Below are 22,690 nucleotides of genomic sequence, written 5' to 3'. Positions count from 1 at the left end.
AAAAGGAAGGGGCAGAACAGTACTTTATGGAAGCCCTGATTGGATAGGTGCAGCCATCACAATGGGATGCGGTCCAAATCCCGATATTCAGGATTCTGACAGTCAGAATACAGACGGCAGTATCCCAATGGCAAGTACTGGGGTTAGGGTTAGGCACCAGGATGTGGACTAGGGTTAGACTTGGATGGAGGAGGGAGGGGGGGTAGAGTTAGGGTTAAGGTCCATACACACTTAACGATAAAATGAGCGACGTCGCTCATTTTCCCCCTCCTTGAGCGACGTCGCTCATTTTATCGTCAAGTGTGTATGCCGCCAGCGACGACCGATGCGCGGCCCCGCGGGTCGGCAACGATCGTCGCTGTCGGTAGGGCATGCTTGAAGGATGTGGACTGTCGTCTAATGTGTAAGGGCCTTAAGACTGTGGGAGAGGACTGTTAGGGTTAGGCTGCAGTGGAGGGAAGACAGCCCTTTATTTGTACTGAAAGGGATATATAGGGGGAGATTCAAATGTTTGAAAAGTCAGTTGGGAGTCTGTTTTTTCCTATCTAATAGACAGGAAAAAACAGACACCCAACCGACTTTTCAAATATTTGAATCCCCCATTATGCTTTCTCTTTTCTAATATTGTTACCTTATACTCAAGATTTGTGGTTGACATTTTTTTGCATATCTTTATAAACCATGACAGAACAACATTGCACTTGTGTGAATAAGCAGCAGGGAACCTTTGCTTGCATGTAGGTGCGCCAATAATGAATGATGTCAGTAATACAGAACATTACTGTACAATGGTCGTAGTATAATAGCATAAAGCTAGTAATTGGCTGTGTTTGATTCCTTTTGTGCTTTATTTTAGGAGAAGAGCACAAATCCGGACACTGAAGAACAGAGCTTCTATGAGAGTTTAATTCAGCTCTTCCCCCATGATTATAATGCCGGTAAACTCTCAGAGTCGGAGTCTGGAAAGCTGCAGGTGTTAACAAAACTGTTATCGGCGATAAGAGAACACAGTCCATATGAGAGGTATGTACACCTATAGAAAATACCTTTTAAAGATGTGAAAGCTTCTGTACATGTATGTGGCAGTTTCATTATGGTTTGCATTGGCAGATCATTTATCAGTGCATAAAATACTGCTGATAGCACCTATGAAGTGTTTCCAAGTGTTGGTAGGAAGGTTTTGCAGAATCAAAAGTTTTCATATATTTTCTGACTGCCTTACTCACTCCCTTACTTCTGCCTCATACAGCCTTACACACCCCTTCATCCACATACTACCTTACTCACTCCCTTTCTGCTGCCTCGTACAGCCTTACTCACCCCCTTACTTCTGCTTCATACAGCCGTACCCCCTTCTGCTTAATACAGCCTTACCCCATTCTGCTTAATACAGCCTTACCCCCTTACTTCTGCTTCATACAGCCTTACTCACCCCTTACTTCTGCTTCATACAGACTTACTCACCCCTTACTTCTGCTTCATACAGACTTACTCACCCCTTACTTTTGCTTCATACAGCCTTACTCACCCCTTCTGCATCATACAGCCTTACTCACCCCTTCTGCATCATACAGCCTTACTCACCCCTTACTTCTGCTTCATACAGCCCTACTCACCCCTTCTGCATCATACAGCCTTACTCACCCCTTCTCCTTCATACAGCCTTACTCAACCCCTCATCTCTGCTTCATTCAGCCTTACACACCCCCTTACTTCTGCTTCATTCAGCCCTACTCATCCCTTCAGCTTCATACAACCTTACACACCCCTTCTGAATCATACAGCCTTACTCACCCCATACTTCTGCCTCATACACACCCTTACTCACCCCTTACTTCTGCTTCATACAGCCTTACTCACCCCTCACTTCTGCTTCATACAGCCTTACTCACCCCTTACTTCTACTTCATACAACCTTACTCACCCCTTACTTCTGCATCATACAGCCTTACTCACCCCCTTACTTCTGCATCATACAGCCTTACTCACCCCTTCAGCTTCATACAGCTTTACTCACCCCTTACTTCTGCTTCATACAGCCCTACTCACCCCCTTACTTTTGCTTCAGCCTTACTCACCCCTTACTTCCGCCACAGGCAGCTCTACTCATCCCTTCTGCATCATACATCATTACCACTTACTTTTGCCTCATGCAGTCTTACCTCTTCTGCCTCATACAGCCTTACCCCTTTAGTTCTGCCTCATACTGCCTTATTCATCCCTTCTCCCTCATACCTCCTTATTCATACCTTCTACCACATACTGCCTTACTCATCCTTTCTGCATTATACAGCCTTACTCATCCTTTCTCTAGCATCCATAAGGGATACTGGGGTCACTTAGTACGATGGGGTATAGATGGGGTCCAAAGGAGCTGGTGCACTTTAAATTTCTTCAACTGGGTGTGCTGGCTCCTCCCCTCTATGCCCCCTCCTACAGCCAGTTTAGAAAAATGTGCCCTCAGGAGAGGATGCACACTCTGGAGTTTTTCTTCAGTTTAGTTTCTGTAAAATAGGCATTATAAATGCCTGTGCATCGCCTGACGGCCTTCTGGCCAAGATCAAGGGCAGTATCTGTTCTTATTAGTTTCATGTCTGATACGTTCCCTATCTGGGAGCCATATATTTTATAAAAATTTAGAACAGGGAGATGGGTAAAGAGCTTGCTCTGTTTGCTCCGCGCATTAACCGGGTACTGCAGTACTACTATGACATTCTCTGCTCGCAGAGCTTATGATTACATCAGTGGTTAGTGAATGCTGGGTTCAGGAATCTCACGGATTACTACCGGTGGGTCCACGTACCTACCGTCGCAGCTATGCCCACCAGATGTGCTTACCCGAGAGCATCATCTTAGGGTTACAAGTGTTGGGGGCAGTGCCAGTGGTGCCTCAATGCAACAGAGGCACCAGAGGAGAAACAGACCTGTTTTACAGGATCACAAAAACAGAGCACCAAGTCTATTCCATAAATACTTCGGAATGAAGGTGGTCCTCCACGCCTAAGGGATTCCAGGGTAGGGCCCCGTCTAAAATATTTCAGCATATTTAGAAAAAGCTCCTGCCAGGATCCCTGGGTAAAAGATCTGTTTACCCTAGTATGAAGAGTGTGTTTAAATTCACTCCACTTCACATTCCGAAGCATCGTGGGAGATATTACAAGAGGCTGTACTAAGACTTGGTCGGACCCAAGCTATAGTTCCACTTCCGCCTCATGTAGAAAACGGGATACTAATCCAACCTGTTGTGGTACCGACTCAGGACGATCCGGTAAGGCCCATTTTGAATCTGAAATCCTTGAACCCTTACCTAAAGGTCTTCAAGTTCAAGATGGAATCCCTGCGAGCAGAGATTGCGGGTCTGGAAGAACAGGAGTTCATGGTTTCACTGGATATAAAGGATGCTTATCTCCATATCCCAGTTTTGCCGCCCCGCCAGGCTTACCTGCGGTTTGCCCTGTTGGACGACCACTACCAGTTCCAGGCTCTGCCCTTTGGCCTGTCCAAGGCTTCGAGGGTCTTTGCGAAGGTGATGGCGGAAATGATGTTCCAGCTCCGAGTCCAGGGGGTCAACATCGTTCCTTACCTGGACGATCTCTTGATAAAGGCGAGATCCAGGGAGCTTCTATTGCTCAATATCAACCACACTATTCAGCTTCTGTCACATCATGGGTGGATTCTAAATTTGCAGAAGTCTCACCTGGAGCCAACTCGGCTGCTGTTCCTGGGAATGTTGCTGGATACTGTGGCCCAGAAGGTATTCCTCCCAGAGGACAAGGCAAGGACACTCCAGGAGATGGTCTGAGCGGTTCTAAGGCCGAAGTGGATATCCATCCATCTTTGCATACGTTTGTTGGGAAAGATGATAGCCTCTTACGAGGCAATCCAGTACGGAAGGTTCCATCCCAGAACATTTCAATTGGGTTTCCTGAGCAAGTGGTCCGCATCACATCTTCAGATGCATTGAATCATATGCCTCTCACCTTAGGCCAGGGTTTCCCTCCTGTGGTGGCTACAGTCCTCAGACCTGCTGGAAGGTCGAAGTTTCGGGATTCAGGATTGGATCTTCCTCACAACAGACGCTAGTCTGCGGGGAAGGGGAGCTGTCACCCAAGGGGCTCAGTTCCAGGGCAGGTGGTCCTCCCACAAAGCCCTACTTCCGATCAACATTCTGGAACTCTCTACAACGCTCTGCTTCAGGCCTCTTCTCTTCTTCGGGATCGGGCCATTCAAGTTCAGTCGGACAACTCCACGGCAGTGGCATACATCAATCTACAGGGAGGAACAAAGAGCAGAGCTTGCATGCAAGAAGTGTCAAATGACACTTTCTGGGCTGAAAGAAATGCAAGAGCAATGTCGGCCATCTTTATTCCGGGGGTGGACAACTTGGAAGCGGACTTCCTGAGACGTCACGACCTCCACCCGGGAGAGTGGGGCCTCCTCCCACAGGTGTTTCAGCAAATCACCGACCTGTGGGGCTGCCCGCAGGTCGACCTGATGGCTTCTTGGCTCAACAAGAAGCTTCGCCGGTATTGTTCAAGAACCAGGGACCCTCAGGCGATAGCAGTGGATGCACTGACGACGCTGTGGCCTTATCGGTTGGTCTACCTGTTTCTGCCGATTCCGTTGTTCCCAAGGGTGCTACAGAGAATCAGGCATCAAAGAGTCCAGGCAATTCTAATTGCCCCAGACTGGCCTCAGAGGGTGTGCTACTCGAATCTTCTGGACATGTCCGTCGAAGACCCTTGGCCTCTGCCACTGTGAAGAGCTCTTCTTCAACAAGGACCGTTCGTCTACCCGGACTTATGGCGTCTTCGTTTGACGACATGGCGGTTCAGCGGAACATCCTAGCTCGCAAAGGCCTTTCCAAAAAGGTTATTGTAACCATGGTTCAGTCAAGGAAGCCTTTAATGTCAAAGCGTTACCATCATATCTGGAGGAGATATGTCTCTTGGTACGAGGCGCACACGTATCCTTCTGCGGATTTTCACTTAGGACGCTTCTTGCGTTTCCTACAGGCAGGAGTGGATATGGGCCTACATCTGGGTTCCCTCAAGGTCCAGATTTCGTCCCTCTCTATTTTCTTCCAGAAGAAGTTGGCAATGTTGCCAGAAGTTCAGACTTTCTTGCAAGGGGTACTTCACATACATCCTCCCTTTGTGCTGCCAACGGCACCCTGGGATTTGAATGTGGTCTTGGCGTTTCTACAGTCCTCCTGGTTTGAACCTTTGATGGCGATAGAAGACAAGTACCTTACGTGGAAGACGTTAATGTTGTTGGCCCTGGCTTCTGCTAGGAGTGTCTCAGAATTGGGGGCCTTATCGTGAAAAAGTCCATACTTGATCTTTTACGAAGGCAGAGCAGAGCTCAGGACTAGGCAGCAGTACCTGCCGAAAGTTGTCTCTGCATTCCACTTGAACCGACCTATTGTGGTCCCGTCTAGTTCTGGCTCTTCTGCTCCTTCGGAGGCATTGGATGCTGTGCGAGCCTTGAAGATCTATATCAAGAGTACGGCTCGGATCAGAAAGACGGATTCCTTGTTTGTGCTCTATGATCGCAGAAAAAGGGTTGCCCTGCTTCTAAGCAGTCCATTGCTCATTGGCTTGTGCTTACTATCCAACAGGCCTATGTGTCAGCAGCCTTACCTGTTCCTCAGTCTCTGAAGGCCCACTCTACAAGTTCGGTGGGGTCTTCATGGGCGGCTGCCCGTGGAGTCTCGGCCTTGCAACTGTGCCGAGCTGCTACCTGGTCGGGGAAGAACACCTTTGTGAAGTTCTACAGGTTTGATACCCTGGCCAAAGAGTATACCCAGTTTGGGCAGGCGGTGCTGCAGACGTCTCCGCACATTCCCGCCCGTTCTGGAAGCTTTGGGTCATCCTCATCGTATGAAGTGACCCCACTATCCCTTATGGATGCTAGAGAAAATAGGATTTTGGTTACCTACCAGTAAATCCTTTTCTCATAGTCCATAAGGGATACTGGGCGCCTGCCTCAGTGCGTTGACTTTTCTGCAGGTTTTTTTTCTGTAAAGTTTACCTGTTCAGCTGTTGTTGTTTTGTTACCAGCAGTTGCTGGTCGGTTTATGTTGTGGTGTGCAGGTGTGTGAATCTCACCACTCGTTGTTGTTATGTTCCTTCTCTCAAGTATGTTCATTCTCCTTCGGGCACAGTTTATCCTAGACTGGCTGTAGGAGGGGGCATAGAGGGGAGGAGCCAGCACATTCAGTTGAAGAAATTTAAAGTGCACCAGCTCCTTTGGACCCCATCTGTACCCCATCGTACTAAGTAACCCCGGTATCCCTTATGGACTACGAGAAAAGGATTTACCGGTAGGTAACTAAAATCCTATTTTCTGCATTATACAGCCTTACTCTCACCCCTTATTTCTGTCTTGTACCGCCTTACTCATCCCTTCTGCATCATACAGCCTTACTTGCCTCTTACTTCTGTTTCATACAGCCTTATTCATTTATTCTGCATCATACAGCCTATCTCACCCCTTCTGCCACATAAGTGTCTTAATATTTTACTTGTTAGTACTTTGAATATTTATGTTATGTAGAATGAACAAAGTGAACCTGCATTTTAATGTATCTTGCAGAGTGGTTCTGGTGTCTAATTATACCCAAACGCTGAATATATTACAAGACATGTGTCAGCAGCATGGGTACAAGTGCACCAGGCTGGACGGACAGACGCCAGTTACCCATAGGCAGCAGATTGTGGATGGATTTAACAGCAAATATTCGTCAGACTTTATCTTCCTACTTAGCTCCAAAGCTGGCGGGGTGGGACTGAACTTGATTGGAGCGTCTCACTTAATTCTCTATGATATTGATTGGAATCCTGCTAATGACATACAGGTATGCATAGTAGTAATAAGTCTATTTTACTGCCAAATACTTTCTTTTTCAGTGCTCCGCTTTTTAAAAAATATTATTATAAATCTATAAGAAAACATATCTGATGACCTTTTTCCACCTAGCATGTAATGTGCCAATATTTATGTATCGTGTGCTTTATAGGAGGTAGGCTGAAGGTCGTATTATCCTGGGCCATCTTGCACTTACCAGAACTAATTATCTTGATACCCCAAGGGCCTGTGTGCAATTGTTCTGGGATCTCATGGATCAGCATGCCATTGTCCTGTAACATATGAGCTTATTGTCATGGGACTCCAACTGTCAGGGACTATTTTTTTGAGACTCCAAGCAATGGTCAGCATGTTATTTTTCTGGATTCACACAAGGGTCAGTGTGCCATTGTCTGGGGCCATTCTGCTTCTTTGTCATGGGATCCAAAAAGTCAGTGTTCCTGCCATTGTCATGGGACCCCAAGTTTTGTGTGTCTACCATTGTTCTGAGATTGCAACAATCAGCGTGTCTGACTTTGTTGTGGGACTCCAAGTGTCAGTTTGACATTTTTCTGGGACCTCAAAAATAGCATTGTTCTGGGATACCAAATGATGTAGTTCCCAATAGAATACATGCTTTTCCTGGCAATCAGGGGAACTCCAAACACATAGAGCCATGCTTGAGGTTCTACACAGTTGTTTGCTTTTTAATGACTGTCAGTGTAAGCCACAGTATCTCTGCAATCAGGCTCTTTTGATGATATCTCTGGCCACATTCTCTGGTATGGTTGCTTGGCCATAGAGCTAAGTGACTGCCAAAGTCCAGCTTGTCCGTTGCTTGGACTCTGAGATGCTTTGCTTCCTGCAACTGAGGGTCCTTGTTGGAGATGATCCCACACTTAAGCTTATAGCAGGTTTTTTTTAAAACACACTTACCAATTTGGATCATCGCCAGTCATTGCAGTGGTTACAGAGCCATACATAAGATCTAATGCCAAATGACTGAGAGCATTTTGTGGACTGGGCCAAAGTGCATGAGAGTGCAGCTGTTAGGTCACTAGAAACCTGCGATAACGCAGTGATGGAGTTTCAGTATGTGCTGGGTAAACCAAGGATTTTTGTTTAATTTATTAGAGTATTCAGGGGAATTTTATGTTTCGTTGTATGAATTTTTCTTTGGACAAAGGGTTTTCTTTTTATACATAACACATGTTTAGCTTACTATTGTTTAATTAAAACCATAGGGGCTATGAGTATGGATGCGTGTGTTTATTATATCTGGTATATAATCCTACTAAATATCTGTCTTGGACAAACAAACTGAGATTTGGAGTGAGCCACACATCTCAAACACCGCATTTGTAAAAGAAGGTAAGTGTCAGAGCTTCCGGTGCTGAGAGAGACTATAAGAAGAGGAGAATGGCCAGGACCAGAGAGAGAGAGAAGAACCCAGAGTGAGGAAAGTAGAGCATAAACCAGCCATTACTGTAGGTGGAGAAAGAAGAGAATACAGTTGCCAGTGTTTAGTCATTTATAATTTGTCCAGTAGGTGGCGCTGTTTCATTTTGATTAAATATTGTTCCCTTTCTAGAAAATCCGAATCCCATGTTATCAAATCAAGTTAGATGCATTGCTTCTGCAAATAAATCATTCTTCCTAAGTTGTTTCGTCCAGATATTTAATTCTTATATTAAAAGTAAATGCTATGGTTTTAAATGTACCCATCCAGTACCTTTTCTACCTGCTGTATCATATGGTTCCCTTTAACCCTACAAAGATGGACTGGATAGATTAAAATTGGCTAAATGTACGGCCTATAGCGATGGTTCCAAACTCGGTCCTCAAGGACCATTAACAGTCCAGGTTTTAAAGATATGCATGGCTGAGCACAGGCGGTTAAATCATATTGACTGAGGTACTAATTAAGTCACCTGTGGCCAATCATGGATATACTTAAAATCTGGTTCATTGGTGCTTCTTGAGGACAGGATTGCATTAGTACAATATTATTCTAAATGGCTAAATACAGTTCTCCTTTCTGTCTAGGCCATGGCTCGTGTGTGGAGAGATGGTCAGAAGCACACTGTACGCATCTACAGGTTTCTAACCACAGGTGACGCTCCCAGTATGGTGTATATAAGTAAAAGAAGAGTATGTGGCTGTTACAGAAATGTTCTGTGTGGAACCTATACTGTGTATATTTACATAATTGCTATTAAGTCATATTTGATCTTTTCCCTCTCTGTGTGTATAGAACAAGGAAGAATTTTTGCTCTCCCACATTCAGGGCTAGGAGTCATACCCTTTGTCCAGACGCTGTTCTCTCCTGTGTTTGTGTGTGTGTGTGTTACCCCTCTCCCTCCATGAAAATTACCTTTTTGGGAAAACTTTTTGTTTCCCTTTGAAGTGATCAGTGAGATATAAAACATATGCAACAATCAATGGGTTTCAGTAGCTTGGTGATTGACCTGCCTAGGACTAGCTTACAGTCTTAAAAGAATATGGGAAGCTGTGAGGTGTGTAAAATCCAAATTATTTATTAATGACAATTGATGGAGTTCTAATGCTTGAAAGGACAACTTAGCCCAAGAACAGGGACAACTTCGCCCAAGGACACAAGAGAAATGTTAGCCTGTGCATTGCAGTTTATTACAGAGAACAAAACACAAATATATGTGAATAATTACATGTGACATAAGGCTCAGTGTCATAATAATGACTTTATTAAAGATAAAGTATATTTTCTTCTTCCCTACATTACTGTCTAAAGTTCTGTTAACTGGAAAAAAGCTTACATGATCAAGCATAGCATGTCAGTTATGGCAGTGCTAGTGTGTATGAATCCACAAATGCATGGACTGTGCAGAGTTTTCTGTTGTATAATGCTTCCCAGTCTACTATCACATAGGCTGTAAATTGTACTGCTCCCAAGAAGGGCAGCAGAACTCCATGCATTATCTTCTTTGTAAAGATAGCATAGGAACTTAGGTTCTTTTGTATGTGTGTGTTTGGGAAGGGGGGGGGGGGGGGGGGGGTCGTTAATAGCTAGGTACAACAGCTAGGAACTGTTCCATTTATTACCATTTCTGTGAAAAGTTTATCTTTCTGCTACTTTTCTATTTCCAGTTTAAAAGTGTGCCCCTTGTTCTAGAAATCGTTTTTGTTTTCTTAAAACACGACATTCTGCCTCTACCTGTACTATATACAGTAAATACCTTTAGCTATGTTGGAATGTTTCTGCCATACTACAGTACCTTTGGGCCCGCTCTCCTCTAAGCACTACAAGAGTATTTACTGATAAGTTCTCTTATGCAGCCCATGAACCATGTTAACACAGTACTGGAGTCTTACAGGTGACCTCTACAGTGGCAATATAACCCCCCCCCTACCTGCTAGTAACACCTCATGTACAATCATGTATTTTACAGTATTCCCACTCTGCTTGGCTATGCTGCTTGTTACATGAAACTATGACACGCCTTTCCTTTATTGAAGTTGACATTACATCAACATTCGTTCGAGTTCTCTGTGTATTATGTGCACTATTTTACATTATATTACATTAAATGGAATTCCACTCTTAGAGATTTATTTACTAAACGGAGGCTGATCAGTCTTTTTTGCTCACATTATATAAATCAGCATTTTTCTAAAAGTTGTTTGTAAACCCCTTACTTAAAGCTAAACGTAATTTGAGTTTGTAAAAGTTCTGATTTGCAACAGAAAAAGAGAAAAGAAGACTCTTTTGTGGGCGCACTCTTATATGTATGTGTATAGAAGTCTCAGAAGAAACAAATGATAAAAATTATATGCAAATTTTATTAACAACAATCGGTAAAATGGTAGTAGAATATACTGTCAAAAGTATCAAAAAGATCCTCTTTTTGATGCTTTTGACAGTATATTCTACTACCATTTTACCGATTGTTAATAAAATTTGCATATAATTTTTATCATTTGTTTCTTCTGAGACTTCTATACACATACATATAAGAGTGCGCCCACAAAAGAGTCTTCTTTTCTCTTTTTCTGTTGCATGTTTCATTACTGACTCAGGGTGCACCACCAAATTTAAGATTAATTAGAAAACATTGGTTTTCTCTTTGTACTCATTATATTTTGGTCTTAATAATATCTATTACATACATTATTATTTTCCAGTGCGGTATACCCCCGATACATTTAAAAGTTCTGATTTGTCTGCATTTAAAGAGGCAATATTTTTAAAGGCAAAATCTGGTTGGTTTTGCCTTTAAAAAAATTGCTTTTTTTAGTCTTGCAGTACAAGTGATAGGGACAGCTACTAGGACATGTATATGGTCTGCTGTCATAGCTCTTCCATATCCTGTATTGCTCTATACTGCTCTCCACCTGTGTGATCTCTGGGTGGAGGAGTGACAAGTATAGGGACACTGAGCGATGAAGTTTTATATTACCAACTGTAACCTATTAATCTCCCTAAGGGGTATATTCGGGTGCTGACCGCCGGTCAGCTTACCGACGCCGGGATACCGGCAGCATACCGACGCCGGGATCCCGGCGGGGAGGGGTGAGTACAGCAAGCCCCTTGCGGGCTCGGTGGCGACCTGCGGTCGCCGCGGGTTCTATTCCCACTCTATGGGTGTCGTGGACACCCACGAGTGGAAATAGTCCCTGTTGGTCGGCATGCCAACCATCGGGACAGTGACCCGTCGGGCTGGTGGAGGAGGTCATGTGACTGTCGTCAGCTGCCCGGCGGTCACATGAATACCACCCGATCCGACAAGGGCTATTCAATGCCCATCTCAATTCGACTTTAAAAAAGTCGAATTGAGATGAGGACCGGAGAGGGGGGAGAGCCGCGGGCAGATGGGGGACAGCAGCGCTGCAGGAGTATGTGGTACAGCCGCCAGACCTCACGGCAGCGTCCACCCGCCTCCAGCAAGCGGGACCTCCTGCAGTGCTGTGGTGTAGCGCTGCTGTCCCCCATCTGCCCGCACCTCTCCTCCTCTCAGGTCCCTCATCCCAGTCTGACTTTTTTTTAAGTCGGACTGAGATGGTCAGATTTGGCCCCGTTTCCCTCAGAAGCTTGTGAATGAAAAAACTGGGGACTGAATAGGTCGGAACCCCTTCCGACCTGAAAAAGTCTAACACTGCCATCTTTTCGACAAGACGGCAGTTTCGACCTTAATAGAATATACCCCTAAGAGAGAAAAATGTGAGCACTGCATGCAGATTGTCCATTTCCTACATAATCAGTATGTAGCACAATATACAGTGCAAAGCCCAAGCAGCACTAAACTAGATATGCTTACAGTAACTATGGTATTACAGACCAATGCAGTTAAAATGGGAGTACTACGGTATGCTGACGCTCGGGATCCTGGCGCCCAGCATAACGGGGCCGGTATAGTGGCAGCGGGGCAAGCGCAAAAAAGCCCCATGCGGGCACGGTGGCACGCTAAACGCGCCACGCTATTTATTCTCCTTCCAGGGGGTGTTGTGGACACCCCAAGAGGGAAAATAGTTGTTAGTATGCCGGCTGTCGGGATTCTGGCGCCGGTATGCTGAACGCCGGGATCCCGACAGCCGGCATATCAAGTGCCACCCGTTAAAGTATCTTCTGCATACAAAATACGGACTTTTTTAGAAACCTCTTGTTCTTTTTTTCGTAGCACTTCCATTTCTGGTGCTTCCTCAGAGATTTCACATAACATCGAATCAAAGAATAAGAACCACTTGGCCCATCTAGTCTGTCCCTTTTTTTGTTGTTGACCTTTATGTAACCTCAGTCCTATTTGATCCTTTGTTCTTTGTAAGGATATTTATATGCCTATCCCAAGCATGTGTAAATTGCTCTACTGTCTTATTCACGGCCCGATTTGGGGAGAGATGTGTGCTGAGCGAACCGCTCAGCACACATCTCCCCCCGCTCAGCACAGCGCAATGTGTGCTGAGCGTGCAGGGAGAGACGGGGGGGGCGCTCATTTCACCCAGCGGGTGCAGTGAGCGACCTGCTAGTTTGGCCTGCACGGCAGGCCAATCTAGCACCAGCGATAGCGATGTGCGAGGCTGCGCATCACTATTGCTGTGAGGGGTACACACGGAGTGATCGCTGCTTAAAATCTTAGCAATCTAGTCAGATTGCTTAGATTTTAAGCAGCGATCGCTCCGTGAGTACCCCCCTTTAGCCTTACCACCTCTGACGAGATTTACCCTTCATAAGCCATTCACAACAATGGGAGGAATCAGTCTACTCAGCTGTATATACATAATCACATAGTCAGGAGGCACACCAAAACACCACACCACACTAAAATCAACAACAAATACATTAAAAGGGATACTTTCTCTGATCCAAGAATCCTCCTTTCTCTCCTTGTTTAGTTCTAAAAGCAGCACTGGACAGATTGAACTGGACAATTGTATTTCCTGTATGTATGTATCTCTGTAATGCACTGCGAAATGTATTAATATACAGTGACTTTTCTTGTGTCTTAACGTTACCATACAGATATTTTTCATTCAAGAAAATAAATAGTCCCTAATGCAAATTAGAGCCACTGACTACAGAAAGTCTCCCCAATCCACTTATACCCCTTTCACACAGAAACTGAAATTACTGGGTGAAGAAGTTCTACCTGATAATTTCCCGAAAACACGGGTCCTTTTTCTGTGTGAATGAGTCAACGGGTTGAAATTCCCGGGACTTCGACCCAGGAATTTACCAGGTTTGGAGACCCAGGAATTTTGACCCGGGTTGACCCTTTCACACAGACAAAATACCCATGTTGATCTGCATGCAAATTACCGGGTGAAAATTCTCGACCCGGCAATTTGCTTCTCTGTGTGAATGAGGGGGTCAGACAGAGCCCGGCAACACGACCCGGCACTGAAATGCCAGGTAATTGCCGGGTTTTCTGTATGAAAGGGGTATAAGAGGAACCACCACATGAGCAAAGCTTCCGATACACCAGACTACAGTACGTTATGTAATATTTTTGGGTTAGATGCGATACTGAGATTTAATGTGACTACATGATCCAGTGTCTCCACACGTCCTTATAACCAACACAAGAAGATACAATACAGTAATACCTAAACTAGACCACAATTACTGGAATGTGGGAAATAGGGTTACATTGTGACATATATACACACACACATATATATATATATATATATATGAATATCACCACACCATGAGGCTCCAGCTGGTGCTATGTTGTAGATGAGACCAGCACTCCGGATACAGTCAAACACTTCTATGCCATTTATTGTGCAAATTCAGCAATTAGTACCATCACAAACGGGTTTATCTGTGCAAATTCAGCAATTTGTAAACACGATTTAGATAATATCAAGTATCTCACACATCCTGTGTATGCTGGGGATATGCATCCTACCCAGCCGAGTCTCCCAACAGCTGTTTCGGCTGTCGCCGTCGTCAGGGGAGCTGTTACCGTCAGTCTGCTAACCTTGTCACTTTTATACCCCATAAACAATTAAACACCGTGCTCACCGTCTAGACAGGTGAGCATGGTGTTTAATTGTTTATGGGGTATAAAAGTGACAAGGTTAGCAGACTGACGGTAACTGCTCCCCTGACGACGGCGACAGCCGAAACAGCTGTTGGGAGACTCGGCTGGGTAGGATGCATATCCCCAGCATACACAGGATGTGTGAGATACTTGATATTATCTAAATCATGTTTACAAATTGCTGAATTTGCACAGATAAACCCGTTTGTGATGGTACTAATTGCTGAATTTGCACAATAAATGGCATAGAAGTGTTTGACTGTATCCGGAGTGCTGGTCTCATCTACAACATAGCCCCAGCTGGAGCCTCATGGTGTGGTGATATTCATATTGAAAAGTCTTTGACCGAGCACCCTCTTGGAGTTTGTTATAGTGTTGTGCGGCCCATGCTGTCTACTAGATAAATTGCCATGAATTGGATTTGGACTGCACCACGGTTTTAATTACATGTTGTTTGTATAGGTGTACATTACATGCACCTTTTAATTTATGTGGTGTCGCATTATATTATATGTTTTTGGTGTGTCTTGCTTTTGTGTATCTTCATTAAACCATGGAATTTAATGCCGGCGACCTTACTGGGACCAAGAGATTTTTAGATAAAGATGCATCAAAAATACTTTTCTCTAATACTGAACAACTAGCGTTTGACCTAGATAGTCCACAAGAAATACATGCTGATCTTTTGAGATTACGTAAAAGACTGGTAGAACTTGAGCTGCATGGACTGACATTATCGCAATACCATAAAGATAATTTAATTCCCAGAGGTTTCAGAATCAAAAATCAACCCACCCTTGGACGTAATTGCAAAGAGTTCTGCAGACAGTGGTGTTTGATTCTAAACCAGTGTAGCTTTGACTTGATGCTCTTGGTCATCCAGCAGGTGAACGCCGACATTAAAATTGTGGAGAAAGATATTCGCTCTTGTGAAACAGCAGGATTGGAGATTATTAAGGCTGACAGCGAAACTGATTGGCTATCCAAATTAGATGATAGTGTATCTACTTTTAAAACAGAATTATTAGCGTTCAAAAAGGGCAAATATAAAAAGGTAAAGGAGGACTATAGAGATTTTCGTGTATACCCTTGGTTGATTCCACAGACCAATAGACGCCAGTGGCAAACCAGTCATACATTTAGAAAACGACAACCTAGACAATTCACAGATATCGAGTCAAATACTTCCCAAAGTGACTCGGATAACCCTGGGAAATCGAAACAACATTTTTTAGGGGGGAAAACGACCACTCGCAGCAGGGTGCTACCAGACAGAGATCTGGAAAACCCTGCCGGAGAGGGGGCATCAGGCACAAGAAACCAAAGGGAGAAGAACAGGTCAACCCGCAAATAGCATTGTTTAATCTATCATCCTATACTCTGACTGAGTCGGAGGTTAGCGTGCTTACGAAGGGGTTATCATTTGTTCAAACTCATCGTCAGAAACCCTTTGACTTTGAGGTTGAGCTGTACAGATTCCACAGACAGCTACGTCTGAAAGAATTTTTCAGTAAACGGGCTACAGCTGAATTAAAGCATACCCCCTTCAAAGTTTCGAGCACGTTTGATCCTCCCTCATCAAACGCATCTATTGAAACATTCATGCGGTTGGTGAGAATGGATACATTACCAATTTTACGCAAGAACAGAATCAAATACTCCAATGTAAAGAAAGAGGAAGCAGCAGCAATAAAAACGCTGAACAACAATGCCGAGATTGTTATACGCCCCGCCGATAAAGGCGGTGGCATTGTAATACTTGACAAAAATAACTACATTAGAGAGGTCATGAGGCAGTTGTCAAATATAACTTGCTATAAACAATTACTATTTGATCCTACTGTGAATTTTAAGAGAGAAATAGATTCCATAATCCACTTAGGACTCAGTAATGCATGGATAGATGAACAGCCTGAGAAGTTTCTCATTCAGGATTACCCGAGGATCCCACTCTTGTACATCTTACCGAAGGTGCACAAGAGTTTGGTGGATCCTCCGGGTAGACCTATTATCTCTTCCAGAGGTTCGCTAGGACAACCCCTGTCACAATATGTGGATTACCACTTACAACCGGTGGTACAACATACTCCCTATTTTGTTAAGGACACGACAGATTTCATTAACAAATTGAAAGATTTTGTCCGGCCGCCTTGTGACTGCCTCTTGGTGACTCTAGATGTTTCTAGTTTATACACGAGTATTGATCACACTGAGGGCATCAAATCAGTGAGGAAAGCTATCACCACCAGTCCACATTATGCAGGTCCACCAGTTGATTTTTTATTATTATTGATTGAAGTTATCTTGCATAAAAATTATTTTTTGTTTAACAACTCTTTTTATTTACAGTTACATGGGACGGCGATGGGGTCGAACATGGCCCCATCATACGCAAATTTATTTATGTATAACTATGAACAAGAAAATATCATGAATGATCCATTTTTTTCAAATTTCATAATTTTTTATGTCAGATTCATTGATGATCTGTTTATGCTGTGGACTGGTGGTGAAAAAACCCTCGTAGAATTTGTAGATAAGTTGAACAGTAGGCCTGGATCCATTAGATTCACTTATCGTTATAGCCAGATGAATATGGAGTTTCTTGATGTTATGGTGGGGATTGAGAAAGGATGTTTTACTACAAACATTTTCAGGAAACCCACCGACAAGAACACACTTCTTATGGCATCCAGTTTCCATCCGCAACCTTTGAAAAAGGGACTTCCCTATTCACAGCTATTAAGGGTGACTCGCATTACGTCGGACCAAACTAAACTGCCGGAGGCTCTAGCTAACATGGGGCAGAAGTTCATTGACCGTGGATATAACCCGTTGGAGGTAAAAGATGCTGTGACCAAGTGTTTGGGACTGAAACGGGAGGATCTATTGATCCCAAAGATCAAACAAGGAGAAGCTGAGCGGTTGGTATTCACAAGCACCTACGCCATCACATCGGGTTTGGTCAAGAAATCGATACTTAAGCATTGGCATATAGTCCAGACTGACCCATCCTTAAGCAGATTCTGTGCCAATACACCCCTCTTCAGCTATAAGAGGAGTAGGAATCTGAAGGAACGTATCTCACACTCTGATGTCAGTCCAGGAATGGTGTCCAATAGCAATTGGCTCAGTTTGCAAAAGGGAGCCTTCAAATGTGGCAGTTGTGCCAACTGCACCTTCATGCTGACGGGGAGCGAATTTATACACCCAATGTTGGGGGATAAATATGTGTTGAGACACAGGATGACATGTGAAACCCGATATGTGACCTACATCATTGTATGTCCATGTAAAAAGATCTATGTGGGCAAAACGATTCGAATGCTAAAGGAACGAATCTCCATGCATCGGTCTTCAATCAAAAAAGCTCTACAATTAGTGGAAACTAACACACCGCCGGTAGCCAGACACTTTGTGAATTGTGGTCACAAAATAAAGGACTTTAAATTTATGCCGCTGGACCACATACCACCGCTCAGAAGAGGCGGTGATCGCAACAAGTATTTACTGAAACAAGAGAGTCGGTGGATATACCAATTGAACGCTATGGCCCCATTGGGGTTAAATGAGGAATTAATCCTTTCCTGCTTTTTATAAATAAGATATGGATCAGGCCTGCTGTTCTTAGTAGCTGCAATTCCTGAGCGGATATCTTCTCCACACATTATACGATGTATACCAATTTTGCCTCTGTGTTTGGGGACATTGTCTACATTTGATAAGATGAGGGTAAGATATTGGGGACAAAAATCCTATTGTTACGAGATGGTGTGTGACCAAGGATATATATTGATAGGATTGTGGATTAATAGTACTAATGGATCGGTAACCAGTCACACACAGTCTTGGAACATAGGGTGTTATGTAAATCTGACTTCAATGTATAAAATGGTTGAATCACTGATTAACACCCGCTACTTATAATAGATAGACAGTCTCTTGGGGGGCATCTAGTTTAATGTTAGAGGTTTTTCGTATGTAGATACACTTTATTTCTTTTTTTCTTTCTGATTCCCTGCTGCATGTGTCGGGAGACGGGGCGGCTCTGTTGCCAGGATACGGGGAGGCTGGGGATAGACGTCACGATAGGCGGATCCCCTGCAAGGGCGGACCAATTGGCCTACCTCCATTCGGTGAGAGGGCGGGGATTACGGGACTCGCGTCACGAAGATGTGACGCGGGTAGATGTTGTCCTCCGTTACCTAGGCGACGGAGGAAACGCTGAGAGCGGCCCGTTTACAGGGGACTGAGCCGGATGACGTCAGAACGTAGCGCCGCGGTGTCCGGGTGGCAGGGCTGGCGCGTCTTTCGGCTCCAGCTGGCGGGGATTTGGGAGAATGAGGAGACAGGTGAGCACGGTGTTTAATTGTTTATGGGGTATAAAAGTGACAAGGTTAGCAGACTGACGGTAACAGCTCCCCTGACGACGGCGACAGCCGAAACAGCTGTTGGGAGACTCGGCTGGGTAGGATGCGTATCCCCAGCATACACAGGATGTGTGAGATACTTGATATTATCTAAATCATGTTTACATATTGCTGAATTTGCACAGATAAACCCGTTTGTGATGGTACTAATTGCTGAATTTGCACAATAAATGGCATAGAAGTGTTTGACTGTATCCGGAGTGCTGGTCTCATCTACAACATAGCCCCAGCTGGAGCCTCATGGTGTGGTGATATTCATATTGAAAAGTCTTTGACCGAGCACCCTCTTGGAGTTTGTTATAGTGTTGTGCGGCCCATGCTGTCTACTATATATATATATATATATATATATATATATATATATATATATATATATTTATGTGTCTGACCCTCTTCATGACTTTGTTTCAGGCTCCTTAGAGGAGAAGATCTACCAGAGGCAGATCAGTAAACAAGGCCTCTCCGGGGCTGTGGTGGATGTGGCCAGGAAATCTCAACATATCCGCTTTTCTGTGGATGAGCTCCGAGACCTCTTCTCTCTGCAGGAGGAGTCAGACTGCATTACTCACGACCTGCTGGAATGTGACTGTGTGCAGGCAACGCACCAATCAGGTAAGCCTACTTCTGATGGGGTATATTTATCAACATGTGCCCATAAGTGTTGTTAGAATATTTATTACGGCCATCATTTACTCATAGAATATTACTGGGGTAGCAGTGTGGTGCTGGCTGGCTGCTGTAAGAGGCGTCCTGCCTATACATGCACACGCATGACCTGGTTTTGCTGGATCACATATGCACAGTGGACCTGGAAGCCAGGACGTGGAATTTGGAATATAACATGGGTGTCGTGAATTGTGTATGAAAGTTTCCATCTTAGGGGTCAATTCAATTATCTCGTCCCCGTATGCAAGGAGGCCGTGTTGCCGCTGCCACGGTGTGTAAATGCCGGCAACTGCATTGGAATTCTCCCCCTTTGCGGCCATATCACGACCCCAAACTTGTGGATTTTTGTATGCAACCCTCTACACGAATCTGACGGCATATAGCAAGTAGATCTCGGGTAATTGGATTGACCTCTTATTTGTATCAATGAAAATTGTGTAGTTTAATTTTTCATACTGACAGTTTTTCAGAACAAACCTTTACCATACCAGCCTAAACCAAGATGGAGCTTAAATACTTAACGAACAGATGCTATATAGACATAGGAAGCTGGCGGAATTGTATAATAAAAATATAAACATACAATGGCTGAAACGCGTTGTGCAGTTGTTGCTTCCAGGACATCAGTGACCGCCTAAGAGCCCACTGGTGATAGATATGCGTGACCGGCGGCCGGTATCCTAGTAGTCAGCATACCGACGCTTGGGTCCTAGCTGCCAGAATGCCGTCAGGGGGCGTGCGCAGTGAAGCCCCTTGCATGCTCGCTACACTACGGGCTCGGTGGCTTGCCACAGGTTCTATTCCCACTCTATGGGTGCTGTGGACACCCTAGTCCTGGGCCCCCTGCCGGCATTCTGGTAGCCAGGATCCCGGCGTCGGTATGCTGTCCACTGGGATGGTGATTACATCCCGTAGTGGTTGCAATTTGCCTTCAAAATAAGGACATGACCTGCTGCTAGCAAAAGTCCGTGGAGGGGAAATCTGATCATTTAACTGTGGGGTGCAGAGCAGTTCCAGAAAACATTTGCCCTGCAGCAAACACTGGACTATATAGCACCTTACTTGAAGGCAGTTATTAGATCCTGATAACTTCACTGGATCTAATAGTGTAATGGGCCCTACACATTTGTCGATCCGTCGCCGAGCTGCCCGACGGCGGATACGGCCGACGGGCAACCCGGCGGAGGGGGGCAGTGACGGGGGGAGTGAAGTTTCTTCACTCCCCACGTCAGCCGGCTCCATAGCAGTGCAGGCAAATATAGACAGGATCGCCCATATTGGCCTGCATGCACAAGTGACGGGGCACCAGCGATGAACGAGTGCGGGGCCGCGCATCGTTGCTGCCTCCACACTGAAAGATATGAACGGTATCTCGTTCATTAATGAACGAGATTGTTCATATCTTTCAGTATTCTCGCCCAGTGTGTAGGGCGCATTAGTGTGCGGGGAGGAGAGTCCTTGACCTCCTCTGCACTCCATCATCATGGCATTAAGAGTTTCCACAGCATCCCCCTGTTCCTGAACCCTAGCCAATTACATTCAGAGTACATGCTGCCTGTGGTTGAAATTAAACCCCCATTTGCCTTAATATCTTTTGGAATAAACTTGTATTACATTTATACACTGCTTTGTTTTCATTCCAGGTAGCCCCGCCGAGAAGCAGTTAATACCCAGGAGTTGCCAGCTTGGCATGCACCCTGAGAAGCCGGATAAGAACATCTCCATGTCTGAGCTGATGCAGTGGAAACACTTTTCCATGCAGCACAGCTTTGATGACCCTTATCTACTGCCAGGAAGAGAACACATTTCTTTTGTTTTCCAGAGCACTACAAACAGCCAAACAGCAAGTACGTGAAGTGTCGTCAGAGGTGTACTAACGCTTTATCACCTGGAACGCCGGCTCCTGCGTATATATAACATGGTGTTGTCTCAATGCATTCTGCACTGACATGCTGACTGATGACTTACTGAGCTGCCTTGGTCTAGGAGGAGATTAGTGACTGCTTACAGGGGGTAATTCTGAGTTGATCGCAGCAGCAAGTTTGTTAGCAATTGCACTGCAGGGGGGCAGATATAACATGTGCAGAGAGAGTTCGATTTGGGTGGATTATTTTGTTTCTGTGCAGGGTAAATTCTGGCTGCTTTATTCTTACACTGCAATCTAGATTCCAGTTTGAACACACCCCACCCAAATCTAACTCTCTCTGCACATGTTATATCTGCCCCCCCCTGCAGTGCACATGGTTTTGCCCAACTGCTAACAAAATTGCTGCTGCGATCAACTTGGAATGACCACCACAGAGTGCCACACCGTTACTGTAGCTGTACGTGTAGTGCACCAATCTCTGGTTGTAATGGAGTGCAACGTGTGTAAGGCCAGAATGATCATGGGTGCAGTAGTCTTGTAGTAAGGGCTACAAAGCTTGCAGCAAGCCATCATATTATATATAGGTTTAATTCCGGCAACTCGATATACTCATTGTTACAGAATTTAAGCTTTGTTTTGAAAGAAGTGTTAATGCTATAATGTTAGCAATACGGTTCTTCATTAAAAGTCTCCTACAATATCTTTTGATTTCTTGGTAATATTATAGTTCTGGGGGTTTTAATCTGTCAGGGTTTATATTCGGTTTATGGATCAGGATTGTAATCCATTGGGGTTTGTTTGTTTATTAATAATTAGTCATTTTCTGTTTCCTACAAATGAATGAGTGTTTCCTCCAGGTAACACCCACCGGTCTCTCACAACTCTCACTCACTGCTCTGTATATTCTCAGCTCTACTGGTGCATTAAAACCTTTACTTTCCTTACATATCACTTTTCTAACACCATGTTGCCCTATGTAAGGTTGTCTGCATAAAGGAGAGCACTATGTATTATGTTTTGGAGCATACACAGGATAATAAGACTGGAGATCTGGACAATGCAACAATATTAAAACTTGGTTAATCATCGAGATATTAGTCGGAATTATGTCCTGATCCCAGCTGCAATAGCTTGGTGGTGAACTTTCTGCATCTCCCATATAATGCTCCTCTGTCAGATAATGGTGATGTCCACCCAAAGTAATATTTAATGTTCTCCGTCTATCTAGCACCCAGGAACCGCTCTGTGTAGATAATTCCACTCTTGCAGACCCGTCCCTAGGACAGTTTTTGCTATTTTATGAAATTTTTACTTTAATCAGTGTAACGGGCAAAATAAAGATCATAATTTGGCTACTG

At 44.5% G+C, this 22,690-nt stretch overlaps 1 protein-coding gene and 1 non-coding gene across 3 annotated transcripts in view; both read left to right on the top strand.

Annotated features, from left to right (window-relative positions):
• The window catches only part of RAD54B (RAD54 homolog B), a 177,161-nt gene extending 155,129 nt beyond the window's left edge, over positions 1-22,032 (top strand). For both annotated transcript variants that reach the window (XM_063924112.1, XM_063924111.1), the window contains exons 11-15: positions 857-1,023; positions 6,598-6,859; positions 8,896-8,962; positions 19,211-19,411; positions 21,109-22,032. In XM_063924112.1, coding sequence (XP_063780182.1) covers positions 857-1,023; positions 6,598-6,859; positions 8,896-8,962; positions 19,211-19,411; positions 21,109-21,320 — 909 coding nt within the window. In that variant the 3' untranslated portion in view covers positions 21,321-22,032. The remainder of the gene's footprint in view (positions 1-856; positions 1,024-6,597; positions 6,860-8,895; positions 8,963-19,210; positions 19,412-21,108) is intronic.
• On the top strand, positions 2,535-2,723 carry LOC134931189 (U2 spliceosomal RNA). The gene has a single exon (XR_010179027.1). It is a non-coding gene; the product is annotated as a U2 spliceosomal RNA (small nuclear RNA).
• Positions 22,033-22,690: the final 658 nt, after the last annotated feature.

The sequence above is a fragment of the Pseudophryne corroboree genome, chromosome 5 (genome assembly GCF_028390025.1).
Source record: "Pseudophryne corroboree isolate aPseCor3 chromosome 5, aPseCor3.hap2, whole genome shotgun sequence".
Lineage (NCBI taxonomy): Eukaryota > Metazoa > Chordata > Amphibia > Anura > Myobatrachidae > Pseudophryne > Pseudophryne corroboree.
The sequence above is the reverse complement of the archived record's forward strand: the minus strand, read 5'-3'. Positions and strand labels throughout refer to the sequence as shown.